This window comes from Arachis hypogaea, chromosome 4, assembly GCF_003086295.3.
Source record: "Arachis hypogaea cultivar Tifrunner chromosome 4, arahy.Tifrunner.gnm2.J5K5, whole genome shotgun sequence".
In the NCBI taxonomy this organism is placed as follows: domain Eukaryota; kingdom Viridiplantae; phylum Streptophyta; class Magnoliopsida; order Fabales; family Fabaceae; genus Arachis; species Arachis hypogaea.
In genome coordinates, this window is record NC_092039.1 from 54,698,365 (window position 1) to 54,715,756 (window position 17,392).

At 39.2% G+C, this 17,392-nt stretch overlaps 2 protein-coding genes and 1 non-coding gene across 3 annotated transcripts; 1 reads left to right on the forward strand and 2 right to left on the reverse strand.

Moving 5' to 3' along the window:
- Positions 1–13,956: 13,956 nt before the first annotated feature.
- LOC140184126 (uncharacterized) lies at positions 13,957–14,358 on the reverse strand. Its single transcript, XM_072234414.1, has one exon. It carries the CDS (start codon positions 14,356–14,358, stop codon positions 13,957–13,959), a length of 402 nt encoding a protein of 133 aa, XP_072090515.1.
- An 86-nt stretch (positions 14,359–14,444) lies between these two features.
- Positions 14,445–15,845, reverse strand: LOC112794867 (uncharacterized). Its single transcript, XM_025836839.1, has one exon. It carries the CDS (start codon positions 15,843–15,845, stop codon positions 14,445–14,447), a length of 1,401 nt encoding a protein of 466 aa, XP_025692624.1.
- On the forward strand, positions 15,742–15,848 carry LOC112799175 (small nucleolar RNA R71). Its single transcript, XR_003200753.1, has one exon. It is a non-coding gene; the product is annotated as a small nucleolar RNA R71 (small nucleolar RNA).
- The last annotated feature ends 1,544 nt before the right edge of the window (positions 15,849–17,392 follow it).

Genomic DNA, 17,392 nt, shown 5'->3' on the forward strand with positions numbered 1-17,392 from the left:
GTTAATCTAATTAACGTGAGCTCTAACGTGGGAAGGAGGGCGTTTGGAGCGTTAGTGACAAAGGTAAGTGTCGCTAACGCTCCCGAAGCGTAGCCATGCCCACGTTAAGAGTCACGTTAGTTATACTAACGTGAACTCTAACGTAGGGAAAGGGGGCATAAGGCAACGTTATTTGAAAAAGGTGATTCCCAATAACGTTCGCGAAGGACCAAGAAGCAACGTTAGTGGTCACGTTAGTGCCACTAACGTTGAAGTTAACGTTGATCATTTCGGGTTGGAACGTTAGTGGAAAAGGTGATTGTCACTAATGTTCACGAACCCACATCCTCACTTAACGTTAACGCCACTAACATCCTAACTAACGCCCATGCCTAACTCACACTTTTTCTGCAAACAAAGTTGAGCTCACTGAAGATTGTAACTGCTTTAAGTCAATATCAAAGGCCCATATCCAAGACTTGGAGAACTCACTAGAAGATCAAGAAGAGTAGTATATATAGGAGTAGCTTTGAACCATTAGGGAGCTTTTTCACTTTTGAGAACTACACTCTGTATATTTACTTTCAGCGTGTATTCTATTCTACTCTTTTTCATTTCCATTCCCAGAGCTATAAACAACTAAACCCCTTTCATTGGGTTAGGGAGCTCTGTTGTAATTTGATGGATCAATTATAGTTTTCATTCTTCTTCCTCTTTCTTTTCTCTTGATTTACTAGAAAGCTTTCGATCTTAATCTAATTGGTTAGTTATCTTGGAAAAGAAACTCTCCATAATTGGATCTACTCTGAGCCTTGGAAAAGGGATGAAGAGATCATTCTAGAAATGCTTTCTCATGTTGGACCAAATTGGGGTTTAGGCGGATATAGTGACATGTAATCCTCCCAATACTTTGATTTGGATATACATGTGGTATAATCAGTGACCACACTTCATCTCTTCCCATGAGCAATTAAATCAAGGAATTGGGCAATTGTTCAAGCTTAGAGAGATTGGATTGCCAAAGAATTGGGATCTAATCACTTAAGATTGCCAAGGAGATCAATGAATGCATTGATTAAGGAAGAGATGAGAATGAATTTGATCTGGAGAATGCAACATCTCCTAAGCCCAATGAATCCCCATCTCTGATCTTACCCATTCTTTTTACTTTCTGCCATTTATTTCCATGTTCATCTTCCTAATTCCCCATTTACAATTCTGCACTTTATTTTCTGCAATTTACTTTCTCGCCATTTAATTTCCTGCAAATCTAAACTACATTCTGTTTAGCTCAACTAGCACACTCTTCAAACTAAAGTTGCTTGACCAATCAATCCCTGTGGGATTCAACCTCACTCTATTGTGAGTTTTTACTTGACGACAATTCGGTATACTTGCCGAAGGGAAATTTGTTGAGAGACAAGTTTTCGTGCATCAGCATGACTGGATGAAGGCAGTAGGAAAGCAGAGATTCAAAAGGAACAAAGCATCTCTATATGCTTATCTGAAATTCCCACCAATGAATTACATAAGTATTTCTATCTTATTTTATGTCTTATTTGTATTTTAGCTATCAAAACCCCATAACCATATGAATCTGCCTGACTAATATTTACAAGATGACCATAGCTTGCTTCAAGCCAAAAATCTCTGTGGGATCGACCCTTACTCACGTAAGGTATTACTTAGACGATCCAGTGCACTTGCTGGTCAGCTGCACGGAGTTGTGAAGAAAGTGTGTGAGATCACGATTCTGTGTACCACTTAGTAAACCTACTACTCTTTTTATTAACCTCCTAATATGTATGTTTAACTTTAAATTAATATATATATACACATATATATCCATTGGAAATGTGAAATAAGTAATTAAGTACTATACTGTACCTATGACTAATTAGTAACAGGAAGTGAGATTTTCATAATAGTATTATTAAGGAACATTCCTAATGATGATTGTTCTTTAGAGCTTCTTGGAAACCCAATATTAGTGGCTAGTGTAGTGGATTCTACTTCTACACACAAAAATTACAGCTGCTACACATTCCTTGTGCTCAGAAATCTCATGATGTTCATTTGCAAAAAAGTCAAGCATTGCCAACTAATTTGTCATACTTTGAAAAATTAATATTCTCTCTTATCCACTAGCATAACATAATCTGAGGGAAAGAAGCTACAAGCATTAAATCAAGTGAGCTTTCTTCCAGAATTAATAAATTGAGCTTTAATTCTATCTTTTTTTCCTGGTAAGTGAAATTCCCTTTTTTTTCCTGGTTATCCTTATGTAATACATATTTGAATGAATCAGAAACCATTCGTGGGACAGAAGCAATAAATAAGAAAAGGTGTCACGTGTGGTGAATGAGCATCTCTTTGCCAAATGCCATGTTGTGTGATTCATGATTAAGATTATATGATCGGTTTCGTGTTATCAAGTGAGAAAGTCGTCCCTTCCCCCACATGCTCATAAGCTAAGGTTTTGCTTTTTCAGCCTTTTCTTTTCCTCCTTGGAAATTCCCGTCCACACTCCAAAATCCCAATCCCAACTTAAAAAAATTCCCTCAAAACACAAATAGAATCGAATAGTAAAACATTTACAAATAAGTAGTTTTAAGAAACAAGTTAAACTTTCTGTTTATGAAATTTAGTTAAATTTATACATTTATTATCAATTGTGCCAACAGGTGAATAGACGGTGGGTACATTTAGTTAAATTTAGTTAAATTCATACATTTATTGTCAATTGTGCCAACAAGTGTTGTTTTAGACAAAAAAATTTCATAAGACAAAAATACATAAGTGGAAAATTAAAAGATAACAGCCAAATAGCAATCACAAAGAGCAAAACCATTTGTCCTAATTAGCTTTTGAAACTAACAGTTTAAAACTACATTATGCATATAACTCTGACTAAACCAATTAGATTCCAGCCACAATATAATTTTACAAAGTTTAATCAGAGTGTAGCACATAACATTAACATACCTTAACTGCAAGTTCTACAATAGCCCAGCATGCATTATTTGCTATTGAAATAGCCTCTTTAACCTTAGAAATTTTCTGTATAAATAACATAGTACATTAGTAAAATAATTGAAAAAATACAACCACTCAGTTGAACCCTAAACTAATACTAGTTTATATTAAACTATTCAACAACAAAGTGTTTTCATAAGTCATAACCAAATCAAATAACTCCTAAGCAATTTCGTAAATTTTGTATTAGGTCTTCTCCCTTTAAAGCCAAGATAAATCCAAGATAAATCCTAAAAAGTTAAAACCCCAACACCAATAAGCATGGTTAACGAAACCGAAACGGCACTGACAGGGTCACCTTTTTTACCTAAATAAATTATTATAGAAAAAATTAATGAAATTGCATAATAAAATCATACATCTGAAGAGCTAACATGGCGAGGGGTGATGGAGCCTCTAACCTGCACCAGTCCTCCAGCGGTGAACAATGTAATTCTATCCTCATGAACCCATTGAATTTCTGAGAAATCATTGAAACAAATTAGCAATATAGTACTTAGCAAATAAATTACACTCCTTGGGTGCGGCCCTTCTCAGGACCATGCATGAACGCAGGATGCTTGTGAACCGGGAAAGATCGAAAAGGATCATCACCGGATAGGTTGGAAGATTCGTCGGTGGCTTTGACCACGATATGATAGAGAGAAGAACGAGATGATGAGAAATTGAATGAGGATCTGAAAAATGGGGAGAGAGGAGATTGATGACAAGTCATCATATACCCATTTTTCAAGCTAATTTCACTTGTTCTGTTAGTCTTTATGCACTTTCTTGCTTCTTAAGTAAGTGATTTGGAGTGAAAATGCACAACTTCTTTAAATCAAGCAACCACCATGAAATTAATGTTAATCCATGAGGTTTAAGCTAATTTTAATTGAATTTTAATTGATTTATAAGCCTCTTGAATTTAGTGATACTTTGAGTGGTTGTTTTGGTTTATTGTAGGTGAAGAAAAGAAAAAAAAAAAAGGAAAAGCGTAGCCTAAGGAAGTGTGGCCCAAGGAAAAGAAAGTGTGGTCAAAGAGAGAAGAAGTGTGGCGCACAACATGAGGAGAGGCAGGCATTGCCCTCCACAAGGGCACACTGCCCTCCAGGAGGGCAACATAATGAAACAAGCTTCCAAAGAAATTCTGCCTACCAATGCTTGCCACAAGGTTCGAACTCATGAGCAAGGGGGAATGGGGGAGCGCTACTCACAAAGGAAAATAAGCCAAAAATTGGCCAAAATGCTCCAAGCCAGTCTCGAACACAGATCCTTCACAAAGAAAGCAAGGAAGCTGCACCACTTAAGCGCTACCTTCATGATGTCCAAGACTTGGCACGCAAAATATTTCAAACGCACCATGACGCACATTGCCCTGCCCTCCGCGAGGGCAGGGCAGCATTTTGTTGGCATGATTCTGGCGCACCAAGAAACAAATCTGGCAGCACCAAGCACGCACCGTGGCACATCCTGGCAGCACCAATTTTTCCTGCCCTGCCCTCCGCGCGGGCAGGGCAGCGTTTTGCGCACCAACATGCACCAGGCCGCACCAAAGCCACACCAACATGCACCAAAGCCGCACCAACATGCACCAAATCTTGCCCTGCCCTTGTGGTGAGTGGTGAGCCTCCTGGGAGCTACCATTTTGGGCCGAAAAATTCAATTAAAATTCCAATTAAATTCTTTTCTTCACCAAATCAAAAGCCCATCCAAATCCCAAAATCCAAGAATAGAAAGTGTATAAATAGGAGCTAGTTTGATGTAATTAGGACCTTTTGACTTACCTTTTGCTTAGCTTTGGAATTTTGCACTTTCTTTGAGCTTTGAATTTTATTTTGGCACTTTGGAGCTTCTCTTGGTGTCTTCACTGAGATTTCAGAGAATTGAAGAGGAGAATTGATCTCTCTTCTTCCTCGTTCTTGCTTAGGCCTTCTTAATTTCTTTGTTTTGAGTTTTGGGTGTGAAGAATTGAGGAAATTCTGTCTCAATCTCCATTCAAAGTCTCTTTAATTTCTTTTCTGCAAAATTGAATCAATTTACATTCTCTTTATTGTTTCTTCTTCAATTTCTTGCCAATTGCTTTGTGAACTTGGATCTGGGAAGGCAAATAGAGATCTAGGCTCTGCTACCTAGTCTCTTGAGACCTGAGACCACGATTTACTTTTGGTTCTTCTGTGAACCTCTGCTGTACTTTATTTCCTTTCTGTTTGAATGCTTATTGCTTCTGATTCAATATCTACTCTCTTAATTGTTGCAATTTACTTTCTCTCTGTTTAGATTCTGCAATCCCAGTCCTCAAATCCCCTTTACATTCAAGCAATTTACATTTCTTGTCATTTAAGTTACTGCAATTTACATTTCTTGCACTTTAAGTTTCAGTCATTTAATTTCTTGTTTTTTAAGATTCAGTCTATTTTACTTTCCTGTTCTTTAATTTCCTGCAATTTCCCCTCTCCCTTTACATTTCAAGCAATTTATCTTCTGTTAAATACAACCCACTCAACCAAAACTTGATTCGCTTGACTAAATCACCCACTAAACTAAAATTGCTCAATCCTTCAATCCCTGTGGGATCGACCTCACTCATGTGAGTTATTATTACTTGATGCGACCCGGTACACTTGCCGGTGAGTTTTGTGTTGGATCATTTTCCACACATCAGAGATGATAGCGTAGAACGAGAAATTGATGCAAGAGAAGAAGGGAATCTGAATCTTGAGTGATGATAGCAGTGAAAGAAGCTCGTTCGATGGAGAGAGGAAGAAATGGTGATGGCGAAGTGGAAAAGGGAAAAGGAGTGATGGTTCTGGAGTGGTGAGTGGTAAGCGGGGAAGAGGAGTGACGGTTCTGGAGTGGTGAGTGGTGACACCGTGAAGATGAGTGACGGCGAACCAGGGATTTGGGGGTGATGAGTGGAGAACAAGGGAAGAACTGAAGAAAGGTGAGTGTTATGTTCTCTGATGATTTGGCTAAGTGTTAGTGTAGTATGGATGAAAAGGAAAAAAGATTTATACGTCTCGTATGGGTTTGGGCCTACATAGATTAGACAACACTTCTGAAGCGCACCCAAAACATAATAAATTGGTTACTTTTTAAAAGCACTCTCTTTAGTCAAAAAAAGTATATCTATAGCCTTTTAGATTAGGCTATGCTTTATAAGTGATATTTAAAATATCTAAGGAGACGCTTTTAAAGTGATGTCTCAATAGTGTTTCCTTTTCTCTTATAAAAGGGCACCATCAAAAAAAGCATAGCCTATTCTAGGAATAGGCTACGCTTTTCAAATGTAGCTTAAAAAAAATGTAGCTGAATGGGTGCTTTTCTTGTAGTGCTAATTGCCAAAAATTTTCACAATGAGTTCATGCCTCTATCACCAATGCTTCCCAAAATTCCCCCACACTTAGAATTTACACACTAGTCCACCCAAGCTAATCAAAGAGTAATTCGGGGACATCAATGGTTTTTCGCTTAAGGGGGGTAATGTGCTATCATCAGAACAAATGGGAATCTATAGGCTCAAAGGGGTTCATAAAGGCGCATACAAGGGTGGCCATATAGGTTAGTGAGTTTGTCATAAAAAAATGGCCTCAATCATGCTAAATACATTCACACACCATTACAGGACATAAAGAATCATGAAAATCAATGATCACAATAAAAAAGGAGTAATAATCACACACAAGAAAAACATTATGGTTGAAAAGATGCAACCATCTATTAAGGCTCAAGACTCACAAGGTATGTTGTTCGAGCTCTTTTTCTATTTTCTACAAACAATTTACTCCAAGCAAGTTGGCAAACATAATATATCCTTCAATTCAATCAATGGTATGCCTTAGAAAAAGATTTCATAGAAATTCCCTGGTGTTTCACCCACTGCATGCTTATGCTCCGGGGGGGTGAAAAGGGGTCACCTTCAGCTGGTGGATTTGGAAGTGGGTTGGTCAACGACATCATGCTCCTCCCCAGCTAGCTCAGATGAGGCTCTAGGAGGTAGGTCGGGGTCTCTTCCCTTTAGTTTTGTCGCTCTCCACTCAAAACACTTTTGCTCCAAATGCTCCTTGCGATGGATATTGTGCAAGATGTCTTCGAATAATTTTGGAAGAGGACGAAGAAAGGGTAAAGCAGTTGACGAAGTTGGTAAAACTTGGTGGTGGTGCTTTGGGTGTCTTCCTCTCGGAGGGTGTTGTGTTTGTTGATCTCTCCAAATCTCCACTCGAAATGAACTTGTTGCCTCTAGGAACCTTGAACATGATGTCACTTGGATGCCACACTACCCCCGCTGCTGTTGCTAGACGCATCACTATCGATGGAAAAGGGATACTGATATTCTTCTTCTAAATCAGTTTCCATACCGATGTGCGTAATAAAGGCACAATGGCTATGTTCTTTCCTTCCATGATAGCCCAGAGTAGTAAGGCAGTCTTGAATCTCACATGGGTAGCATGGGTGTTGGGAATAATGTAATCCGCCATAATTTGATGCCATATACGAGCTACGACATTCAAATCAGAGTAAGCTATAGTTGAGGGAATAGAATTTTTCCTTTTGCTATACTCCCATGATGCACCGAGACGGCCAATCCTCTCAAGAATGGGAGTCAAAGACATCCTCCCCTTGGACACACGTGCTTTGATCCTTGAATAGTCATCATTCTCAGGCAGAATGTTGGGGATCTTCAGAAAAGCTTCAATAGCTCAGTTGGAAATATCCAACCTTTTTCTCCAGAGGAATACCGACTCTGCTTCCCAATTTTGGTAGTTGGCGTAGAATTCCCGCACCATGTTTTCATTGACTTCAGTTGGGTCTTGCTGTAAAAACTCCCAATGAAGTGAGGCAATCCTCTCATGGATGACCGTTTCGTACTTGAGCAGAACCTTAAGCCTATGTTCCCAATTAATTGACCTTTTCTCAAATTTTTCATATTGGAACTCGGCTCTTTGGTTGAGCAAGATATTCAGGTCATCACTCAGGCGATCCATGAAACATGATCTTGATGCGCGGGTTGTAGATTGCACAACCGACAAAGCGACCAGTTTCTTACCCTTCTTTCACATCCTAAAAAGAAAACAGAAAAGATCAAGGTCATAGGACAACAAGAATATTAGAACACCAAGGAAGCACCTAATAAAGTCAAGAGAATCAAATTCTTAGTTGAAAGCTTGAAGATAGTGTGATTCATAAGAATGGCGGTGTGTATATTCCAAAGGTGTGCGCGGTTGGAACACACACACCGGCCGCACACAACGGCAATCACACTCTTAAGGTAACTCAAAGTTCAAAGCTTCACAAGCAAGTCCTCAAGTTACAAATATAAAACATAAAAATGCAAGCAACTTCAAGCAGCACCAAAAAGGAATTGTCAATTGTTCATCCGCAACAAGTGGTAATCACATATACAATGCTCTATAATTGGAAGCCAAAAGATGTTTGATCAAGAAATCACCAAAGGTTGAACATTCATAAAGTGATTATTCAATTTAAATCCTAATATGAACAATGAAACTCAGATTCTACCAACACAATGCATTTACAACTAAAGTCACCCATGAACAAGGCACACAATTCTTTGAAAATACGGGTGGGTGGACTCAAAGTAAATAAGAAAAGAAATGCATTGATAAAACAATATGATCAACATCAAAATTCACAAATGAAGTTGCACAATTCATATGATATGCCTAACAAAAGATAAATTGAAAGCATATGATGGCCAAGCCATATGAATCAAATAAGATGTTCATTGAGACATTTTACTGAACATGTGGTATGCAATGTGCAAGTTCATCACGATTAAGCTCAAAATTGAGCCTAACCAACCCAATAATCAAGAAACAACACTTTGCAATACAGCGAAGCAACAAAGAAAGCAACAAATTTAATCTATGCAACATAAAAGAAATTAAACAAATGTAAAAATATTAACATAAATAAAAGAAAAGAAAAACAAAACCCTTAGGTATAAAAGTTGAAGAGAACAAGAACTAGGGAGGAACAATGGCACTTCTCATAGCCACTGTGAAATCACGGCATTTGGGTTTGCTAGAAAGAACACTGGCAGAAAGAACTCACCGGTGGTGAAAAGAGAAGAGAGATGAGAAAGAAGGAAAGAAATGAAAGGAGAAGAGAAGTAAGAGAAAGAGAGAGAGAGATGGTGGTCACTGGCGGTGGGTTGACGAAGGTGGTGGCCGGCGGCAGGCTGAACGGCTGGGCTGGGCAGAGAAGAGAGGGAGAGGGCAGCTATGAAGAAAGAAAGAAAAGAGAGGGCTACCTCTGCAGGTTGCCCTGTTAATGCCCAGAACGCGACCTGTATGGACGCACAAGGACCTGTGCGGACGAACAGAGATGAAAACTTGGAAGGGTGCGAATGCACAGAGCATGCGAACGCGGCGGCCAGAGAGGTTGTATTATGGTGTGCTGGCACACAAAGGGCTCTCTCTCTTTTTTTATGTGGACACAAGCAGGTGTGCGTGCACACACTGGTCCGTGTGCACGCATAGAGGTTAAGAATGGAAGAGGTTGTTCACGTGCACAGGCTTTTCGCTTGCTCCCACGGAGGGGTTTGCAATTGGTGTGCGGACGCACACATCTGTGCGGCCGCACAGATGAAGCATAAAAGGGAATGTGTGCATACGCACGTAGCTGTGCGCAAGCACAGGTCAGAGAAAAGGGGGCAGCACGCATGCATAGGTTGTGCTAGCGCTGCGACCAGAGAGCATGTCAAGGCGTATGCGGATGCACAGGCTTGTGCGTCCGCACAGATGGCGAAAAACAGTTTTCTGCGCACACACAGCTTGGTGCGTATGTGACGTTGGGATTTTTCCTAGTAAAGAATTTTGTAAAAATATAGTCGGGTTGTGAGTATAGATTTTAAACCAACATAAAATCCCTTCGTACAAACGTTTTGGTTGTCACAAGTACCAAATCCCTTTGAAATTGATAACCGAAGTATTTAAACCTCGGGTCGTCTTCTCAAGGAATTGCAGGGAAGTATGAATTATTATTGGTTATGCAAAGGTATAATTCGGGGTTTTGAGAAATAAATTGTAGGGAATTAATAAAATAATAATTAATAAAACTCTTGGCAAGGTATGAAAGCTGGAAGTCATATCCCATTTATCCTTATCAATTATGATGAGAATTGGATTTTTCTCCCCCTAAGTTAACCTCTAACTATGAAGGTAAGTCAAGTGGATGGAATAAGTTTGGTTCCTCAGGTCCTAGTCTTTCCTTGGAAAAGGCTAGAGTTATCGGAACTCGAGTTAATTCTTGAAGAATTCCAATTTTCAGTCAACAACGAGTTTGACAACTCAAGAGTTACCAATTAATCAACCAAGGCCAAAAGGGAAGAAAATCCACTTGAATGAAATTAATTTGGATAAAGCCATAGCATCCATAACATATAAGTCTGAAATATCTCAATTTATATCAAATAAAGAAAATCCTAACATGAAAAGTTCATAAGCCAATTGGGCAACATAAATCAGATACAAAAAAAGCATCAGAGTAAATAAAAGTAAAAGAGAAACATAAATTATTGAACCTGGTATGAAGAAACAATCCTAATGACTAAAAGAAATCCTAAATCCTTTAAGAGGAATCCTAATCCTAAATCATAAGAGAGAGGAGAGAACCTCTCTCTCTAAAAACTACATCTAAAACCTAAAATTGTGAGTAATGATTGAATTGATATCCTGAGTCTCTGCATGTTCCCTGACTTTAATCTGTGTTTCTGGGCCAAAAACTGGGTTAAAATGCGGCCCGAAATTTGTGCCAGCGACTTCTGTAATTCTGCAGCTCACGCTCGTCACGCGTCTGCGTCGTCCACGTGTTCGCGTCACTCAGCATTTCTCGTACCACGCGTGCGCGTCGTCCACACTTTTGCGTCATTCATGCAGCTTCGAATCCACGTGGTCGCGTTAGGCATGTGAGCGCGTCACGGTGATTCCTTCTATTTCGTGCGGTCGCGTGAGCCATGTGACCGTGTGATTTCTTACTGGTCATCTCCTCAATTCCTTGTGTTCCTTCCATTTTTGCATGCTTCCTCTTCATTCCTTACGCCATTCCTGCCCTATGAAGCCTGAAACACTTAACATACAGATCACGGCATCGAATGGTACGAAGGAAGATAAAAATATACAACAAAAAGGTCCTTAGGAAGCAAGTTATTAATCATAGGATACTTTTAGGAAGGAATTGTAAATACATGCAAATCATATGAATAAGTGGGTGAAAAGCTTGATAAAACCACTCAATAAAACACAATATAAACCATAAAATAGTGGTTTATCAACCTTCCCACACTTAAACATTAGCATGTCCTCATGCTAAACTCAAGGAGACTAAATAAATGAGTAGGGAAAGGCAAGACTCATGCAATGCAACCTATGAATGTGAATGCAACTACATGCTAAAATAATTCTACCTAATTGGTGAAAAAGTAAATAAATCTTTCAAGAATAAATATGAGCTGGATTTCACTAATTCAAATCACAAAATAAAGTACAGATAACTTGCAAGAAGAAGATAGCTCATGAAATCAGGGACCATAGAATTAAGCACTGAACCCTTACTGGTAGTGTATATCACTCTAGTCTCTCAAGTGTCTAGGGTCAATTCTCTCAATTCTCTACTAATCTTGCTTTCTATAGCTTGCTCTTCATCTAACAATCAACAAAAATTTAATGCACCAATACACAAATCAAGAGGTCTTTTAAGGATTGTATTTGGTCAAGTGGACTAAAATCTGAATCCTTAATTAACTTAAACTTTCCACCTAACTTAGGACAATCCATGTAATCATAATATAAAATCAATAACTACCCATTAACTGCGTTTACTACATATATATGCATTCCAAGTTTTGAGTATAGTACATGTGCATTGCTATCACCATTTACTTTGGGGCATTTTGTCCCCTTTTTATTTTTCTGCTCTTTCTTTTTTTTCTTTTTTTCTTTTTTTATTTTTCTTTTCTTAAATTAGTGAAATACCATAAAAAATTTCTTGAAAAAGAAAATATTACTTCAACCAAGTAGTAACTAAATGCAAACAATCAACTACACATGTAATCTATTATGCAATGCAACAATGAACTAATAAAGAAAATAAGACATTGGTGTTGAGAAGAGAATAACTAACCCGTGGAGATCGGTATCGACCTCCCCACACTTAAAGATTGCACCGTCCTCGGTGCATGCTAAGATGTATAAGTGGACGGGCTGCTCCAACTGATGCCTTTCGCTATTGATTGTGCAGATTGACTTGTTTGTCTCCCTATTTAGAAGCTTTCCCTTTCCCTTCCTCGGTGGCCATCCTGAAAGAAGAGGAAAAGAAGGAAAGTAACCCAGAAGTAAAGATAAGAACATAAATGAAATATGGGTCTTACTGCCAAATAATAAAGGTCTCAATTACATGGTAGCTACAACATGCAAGGGAGAAAATAGTGGAAGCAAATGGCATATCAAGAGTGCCAAAATTGCAACAATAAGGAAGAGAGTGGGTAAAGAGAGATAATATAACAAGAATAAAACAAGAATAAACCAAGACTTACCAATTAATCAACCAAGGCCAAAAGGGAAGAAAATCTACTTGAATGAAAATAATTTGGATAAAGCCAAACCATCCATAACATATAAGTCTGAAATATCTCAATTTATATCAAATAAAGAAAATCCTAACATGAAAAGTTCATAAGCCAATTGGGCAACATAAATCAGATACAAATAAAAGCATAAGAGTAAATAAAAGTAGAAGAGAAACATAAATTATTGAACCTGGTATGAAGAAACAATCCTAATGACTAAAAGAAATCCTAAATCCTTTAAGAAGAATCATAATCCTAAATCCTAAGAGAGATGAGAGAACCTCTCTTTCTAAAAACTACATCTAAAACCGAAAATTGTGAGTAATGATTGAATTGATATCTTGAGTCTCTGCATGTTCCCTGACTTTAATCTGTGTTTCTGGGCCGAAACTGGGTTGAAATGCGGCCCGGAATCTGTGCCAGCGACTTCTGTAATTCTGCAGATCGCGCTCGACACGCGTCTGCGTCGTCCACGCGTTCACGTCACTCAGCATTTCTCGTACCACGTGCGTGTCTTCCACGCTTTCACGTCGTTCGTGCAGCTTCCAATCCGTGCGGTCGCGTTAGGCACGCGAGCGCGTCACGGTAATTCCTTCTATTTCGTGCGGTCGCGTGAGCCATGCGACCGCGTGACTTCTCGCTGGTCATCTCCTCAATTTCTTGTGTTCCTTGCATTTTTGCATGCTTCCTCTTCATTCCTTACGCCATTCCTGCCCTATGAAGCCTGGAACACTTAACATACAGATCACGGCATCAAATGGTACGAAGGAAGATAAAAATATACAACAAAAAGGTCCTTAGGAAGTAAGTTATTAATCATAGGATATTTTTAGGAAGGAATTGTAAATACATGCAAATCATATGAATAAGTGGGTGAAAAGCTTGATAAAACCACTCAATAAAACACAATATAAACCATAAAATAGTGGTTTATCAATACGCATAGATGCCCTATTTCCGAAATTTCTTTTCTCTTCAAAACTAAGGTTCCTAAACTTAGCGCAGCAACATCCTAACCTCAAATCATTGAAACAAGCACAAAATCATAGTCCACAAGTAATTTAACTTATACAACTCAAAATCATCAAAAAAACCTAAGCTAATCATTGTAACACTAGAAAACAAATGGTTCAAAAAGCTATAAACAAGAGATAGAATTGGAAAAATGTCACCATGGTGGGGTGTCTCCCACCAAGCACTTTGGTTTAGAGTCCTAAGTTGGACTTGCATGGCTTTCTTGATCACTTAGAAACTTCCCCAATGAGGAAAATCTCTAGCTCTTTGGCTTGCTTTGGTTGAGTATGATCCTTTGAATTTGACTTCTTTGCACTATCCTCTTTTCCTTGCTCCTTGCCATCTTCACTCACTTTTTCTTAAACTATGTCGCACCCAAAAATAGAGTAAGCTTCAAGGATAGGCTTGTTGGACTCTTCCAAAGTGAACTTGACTAACCTGTCATCCGACTCAAAAGAATAGACCCCCGAGTGTGCATCTAGCCTGAAACGGGCTATTTTCAAGAATGGTCTTCCAAGGAGTATTGCTGATGGCTTAGTTGAGTTAATGGGAGGGGTCTCCAAAATGTGAAAATCAACTGGAAAGAGCAATCCTTGAATATTCACTATGACATTCCCTGCAATCCCCACAACTGACATAATACTCTTGTCGGCTAACACAAACCTCGCCCCGGACCTCTTTAGGGGGGATAAGTTCAATCTTTCATAGATGGGGAGTGGCATGATGCTTACACATGCCTCCAAATCACACATACAGTCCATGAACTTAATCCCACTAATCAAACAAGTCACCAAACTTGGGCCAGGATCATCGCATTTTTCAGGAAGTAAAGAAGAGATAGAATCATCTACCAGTTTTTGTTGAGGTTGCCAACCTTGTCTTTGTGAGTGCAAACGTCCTTGAGAAACTTGGCATATTTCGGCACTTGTTGAATGACTTGAAAGAGAGGGACGATAACTTCAACTTTCTCAAAAACTTTCACCATAGTGGGGTCAAGATCTTCTTGCTTTTTTGCTTTCTTGGCTAGAGTTTGGAATGGAATGGGCAAGGGCTCTTCAAGCAAGGTCTTTCTCCTCGGCTCCTTGACCTTTGGTGGTTCTTCTTTGCTTGTGTCAACATTTTTATCTTCACCCTTCATCACCTCCACTTCATCTTCTACCTCCTCATTGTTTGTCTCCTTACTCAACTTTGAAGGTATAGCCACATTCTTATCCAACTTCGTACCACTTCTAAGAGTAATAGCATTTATGCTTCCTTTAGGGTTGGGTTGAGGTTGGGAGGGCAAACTTCTTGAGGTTGAATCTTGTTGGGTGCTTTGTGTGGTTTCAGGAGGGAGAGTTAAAAGGATAAGGGATTCGGCTATTGTAGCCATGTAAACATCTTGTTTCTTATGGAAAACTCTTTGTTCTTGCATGAAGGTGTGAAATGTGTCATTCATGTGGGATTGATTGGAGGGAAGGACTTGGTACATTAGAGAAGGATTGGATCGACTGTTTGAATGCTGGTACTTCACTTGAGACTGAGGGTGTGGGGGTTGTTGGTATGGTTGTTGGTATTGTGGTTGACCTTGGGGGTGTTGATGGTAGTAGACTTGAGCATTTTGGTTGGGTTGAGCTTGGGGAACTTGGTTCCACCTTTGGTTTGAGTTATCTCTCCACCCTTGGCTTTGATTACCTCCTTGTGGGTAGGATCCTTGGTTGTAATTGGGCCTTTGTGGATAAGGTTTAGCAACCACCAATGTTGTGTCCTCTTGGATTTGAGGACACTCATCGGTGTAATGAGTATTACAAGCACAAACACCACATATCCTTGATGGTCCTTCAATCAGTGGAGGTTGAGCTGGAGCATTTATCAAAACTTGACGGATTTGTTGCCCTTGGGTGATTTGCCTCAACAAAATTGTCATCTCACCAAGGGTCTTAGTCAAAATTACATCTCCGGAGGGAGAAACCTCACTAAAGGCTTTTGGTTGCGGACTTCTAGCCCTAGAGTGTTGAGTTGAGTCCACTAGATCCGATATAACTTCCCATGCTTCTACAACGGTCTTGTTTTTGGTCAATGATGCTCCACTCGCGGCATCTAGGAGAAGCTTGTCTTGGTGGTGCATTCCTTGACAGAAATAACTTATCAAAACCAACTCATCAATCCGGTGGTGAGGGCAAGCCTCTAACAACTTCTTGAATCTTTCCCAGTATTCATACAAAGTCTCCCCATCTCGTTGCACAATGCAAGAAATCTCTCTTTGCATCTTGTCTGTTTTCTGGGGAGGGTAGAACTTCTCCAAAAATTTATTTTGCAACAAGTCCCAATTGGATCTAACTTCACCCGGCTGAGTATAAAACCACTCCTTCGCTTTTCCCGCTAGAGAAAACAGGAAAGTGACGACCAACACCGCGGCTTCATCCACCCCATGTCTTTTCGCAGTTGCACATAGTGCTTTAGAGGATCTTCCCCAGGTTGTCCATTGTACTTAGGGAGCAAGTTGATTGTGCCCGACTTAAGCTCGAAATTTGGGTCTAAGGCTAGATACAGAACCTGAAGCAGTTGCAAGTCTAGATCAGGAGCTCCGGCCTCCTTCAAGGTGATCCTTCGCGGTAGGTCCGCCAAGACGGTGTCACCTGAGTCACTCAAAGAAAATTCAGTACTCCCCACAAATGAATATAGAGTCTCCTCGTTGATTGGAGAATGATGGTCATGGATTGGCGGTGATAGTGAATGGGAGTGATCCTCAAGGGAACCCGATTCACTATTCACAAAAGCTAGCCAACGCCGAGCTTGCCTTATACGAGTTAAAGTTCTTTCAATTTCTGGATCAAAAGTGGCCAAGCTCATGTCTGGAAGCGACCGTGTCATTCAACTGAGGAGGCAACGAAAGCATGTAATTATGAAAAGTAAAACAAAAGTAGGCAAGTAATCAAGAACTAACTTAACAATTTACAACTACTAAGACTAACTATAGAGGAAAATAGTATCTACAATTAATGCCAAATAGCAAAGCAAAAATCAAATATTCACACTATTCACATATTTACACAACCAAAATCATAGCACTCATTGTACTTAAAGTGAAAGTCCCCGGCAACGGCGCCAAAATTTTGACGATGCCCAGTTGCTTAGCTTCGGATTTTTCACACTAAAAGAGGATTAACGTTGCAAGCATAGACCAAGCCAAACAATCGGTCACCGATCAAAATTGGAAATTCACAGGATGTGTCACAACCCAAAACCAATTTAAAACTGAGAGTATTTAACTCCTGGGTCATCTCCCAAGGAATCACTTGAGGGCAACGAGTGTGCAATTCACCATATAAGATCAATGGGTTGTCAATGAAGAAATGAACATATAAAGCAATAAAAGAACATGCAAAATTATAACGATTGAAGTAATAAAGAAATTGAAGAACCGACTACGTAATATAAACAAGTAAAGTATAAAAGAGATTAACATATCAATGTATGAATGATTTAAAGCATAAAAAGGGGGTCTTGGCTTAGAGTGAGCAAAGGGTTCTTTCCTTGATGGAACCACAACTATGATAATCATGATGGATTAATCTCACTTGATCAACCCTCACATCGGAAGGTAAGTTAAATGAACATAAGTGTTCTTAACCCACAAATCCTAAATTGCTTGCTAATTGCTTTAGTAACAAATTAGCGTTAGTGGGAACAAGAACAATTAACAATCCAAGAATTGCACTAAATGTTGGACATTCTAACTCTAAGAACCCAATGGCTCACTTTACCCAAGCCAAGAGACAAAAATTTAGCCTAAAACCATGTTTGACATTTTGT